The 2,500-nt window shown below is 52.3% G+C and overlaps 1 protein-coding gene across 1 annotated transcript in view; it reads right to left on the bottom strand.

Annotated features, from left to right (window-relative positions):
* The window catches only part of LOC113827414 (cortactin-binding protein 2), a gene marked incomplete at its 5' end in the record, with an annotated part of 24,288 nt that overhangs the window by 21,006 nt on the left and 782 nt on the right, over nucleotides 1–2,500 (bottom strand). The window contains 1 exon segment of the mRNA XM_070120008.1: nucleotides 1,649–2,500. This exon segment is cut by the window's right edge and continues 782 nt beyond it. Within this exon segment, the coding sequence (XP_069976109.1) occupies nucleotides 1,649–2,500 (852 nt within the window).

Genomic DNA, 2,500 nt, shown 5'->3' with positions numbered 1-2,500 from the left:
AGGGAATAACTTATTAAGTAGAGTGAATGGCGACGGAGAGTCCAAGGGGAAGAAGGAGGGAATAACTTATTAAGTAGAGTGAATGGCGACGGAGAGTCCAAGGGGAAGAAGGAGGGAATAACTTATTAAGTAGAGTGAATGGCGACGGAGAGTCCAAGGGGAAGAAGGAGGGAATAACTTATTAAGTAGAGTGAATTGGCGAGGGAGAGTCTAAGGGGAAGAAGGAGGGAATAACTTATTAAGTAGAGTGAATGGCGACGGAGAGTCCAAGGGGAAGAAGGAGGGAATAACTCATTAAGTAGAGTGAATGGCGACGGAGAGTCCAAGGGGAAGAAGGAGGGAATAACTTATTAAGTAGAGTGAATGGCGACGGAGAGTCCAAGGGGAAGAAGGAGGGAATAACTTATTAAGTAGAGTGTTATGGCGATGGAGAGTCCAAGGGGAAGAAGGAGGGAATAACTTAATGAGTAGAGTGAATGGCGACGGAGAGTCCAAGGGGAAGAAGGAGGGAATAACTTATTAAGTAGAGTGGATGGCGACGGAGAGTCCAAGGGGGAAGAAGGAGGGAATAACTCATTAAGTAGAGTGAATTGGCGACGGAGAGTCCAAGGGGAAGAAGGAGGGAATAGCTTATTAAGTAGAGGGTGAATGGCGACGTAGAGTCCAAGGGGGAAGAAGGAGGGAATAACTTATCAAGTAGAGTGTTATGGCGACGGAGAGTCCAAGGGGAAGAAGGAGGGAATAACTTATTAAGTAGAGTGTTATGGCGACGGAGAGTCCAAGGGGAAGAAGGAGGGAATAACTTATTAAGTAGAGTGAATTGGCGAGGGAGAGTCTAAGGGGGAAGAAGGAGGGAGTAACTTATTAAGTAGAGAGTGAATTGGCGACGGAGAGTCCAAGGGGGAAGAAGGCGGGAATAACTTATTAAGTAGAGTGAATGGCGACGGAGAGTCCAAGGGGAAGAAGGAGGGAATAACTTATTAAGTAGAGTGAATGGCGACGGAGAGTCCAAGGGGGGGAAGGAGGGAATAACTTATTAAGTAGAGGGTGAATGGCGACGGAGAGTCCAAGGGGGAAGAAGGAGGGAATAACTTATTAAGTAGAGTGAATGGCGACGGAGAGTCCAAGGGGAAGAAGGAGGGAATAACTTAATAAGTAGAGAGTGAATGGCGACGGAGAGTCCAAGGGGAAGAAGGAGGGAATAACTTATTAAGTAGAGAGTGAATGGCGACGGAGAGTCCAAGGGGAAGAAGGAGGGAATAACTTAATAAGTAGAGAGTGAATGGCGACGGAGAGTCCAGGGGAGAAGAAGGAGGGAATAACTTATTAGAGTGAATGGCGACGTAGAGTCCAAGGGGAAGGAGGGAATAACTTAATAAGTAGAGGGTGAATGGCGACGGAGAGTCCAAGGGGAAGAAGGAGGGAATAACTTAATAAGTAGAGAGTGAATGGCGACGGAGAGTCCAGGGGAGAAGAAGGAGGGAATAACTTATTAGAGTGAATGGCGACGTAGAGTCCAAGGGGAAGGAGGGAATAACTTAATAAGTAGAGGGTGAATGGCGACGGAGAGTCCAAGGGGAAGAAGGAGGGAATAACTCATTAAGTAGAGAGTGAATAGCGATGGACATACAACAATAAGACTACTCACTCTCCCCGAGCGATCCGCCTGGTTGAGCGCCGTGGCGTCGAGGGCGCTCGTGGCCGTGAGCTCCTTCAGAAGCTTTACGATCTGGTCCTCTTCTGCGACCCGGCAGGCCATCAGAAGAGTCCCTTCGCTGCTGCCCTTCATCCTGTCGCCGAGGGGGAACTTGAAGCCGGAGAGGAGGGGCGGGAGGGTCTTGGGGAGCTTCTTTGCGGGGGGGACGGCGGGGGCGGGGGTGTTGCGGAGGGCTGTGCTGCTGGCGGAGGAGCCGGGGCCCTTCTGCGGGGGCGGTCCTCGCGTCTGCGGCTGCTGCTGCAGTTGCGGGGCACTGGCTGCCTGCTCCTTCTGGGTCTGGGTCTTGGATGGCAGCTGCTCGACCGTCTGTCCGGGGGGCTTGGCTACTGCAGATACTGGTCCTCCCTTGGCTGCTTCTGGCTTTGCTGGCTTTGGTATAATAAAGTCTTTATCGCCTGTTATCGGGGCCTTGCCGAAGCCTTTTTCGTTGGCCGCGACTGTCTCCGGGGTCTTGCCGGGCGTGAACGAGGTGAGAGGAACGATTATCTTTCCTTCGGTGCTCCTCGAGAGAGGCCGGCCACTAGGACTCTGCGCGGGTACTGAAGGCTGTCCTTGACTCGGTGGCTTTGAACTGTTTCCCTCCGGAGGACTAGATGCTGAGGGGCTTGCCTTTCCTTCAGTCTGGCTCTCGAGGCCGTCCTTAATCACAGGGGCATCCTTGGCGGAGGCCGAATCCTTCCTGTTCTTGGTGAGGTAGCTGGAATACGAATACGACTGGAAGTTCTCCGTGTAGGCCTTCGCGGCGGCTCTGATCACTCCGGTCCGCGCGTCGACGGCTGCCGA

Source organism: Penaeus vannamei, unplaced genomic scaffold, assembly GCF_042767895.1.
Source record: "Penaeus vannamei isolate JL-2024 unplaced genomic scaffold, ASM4276789v1 unanchor1057, whole genome shotgun sequence".
NCBI classification, from domain to species: Eukaryota; Metazoa; Arthropoda; class Malacostraca; order Decapoda; family Penaeidae; genus Penaeus; species Penaeus vannamei.
Note: the sequence above shows the minus strand (reverse complement) of the source record. Positions and strands in the feature narration are given on the sequence as shown.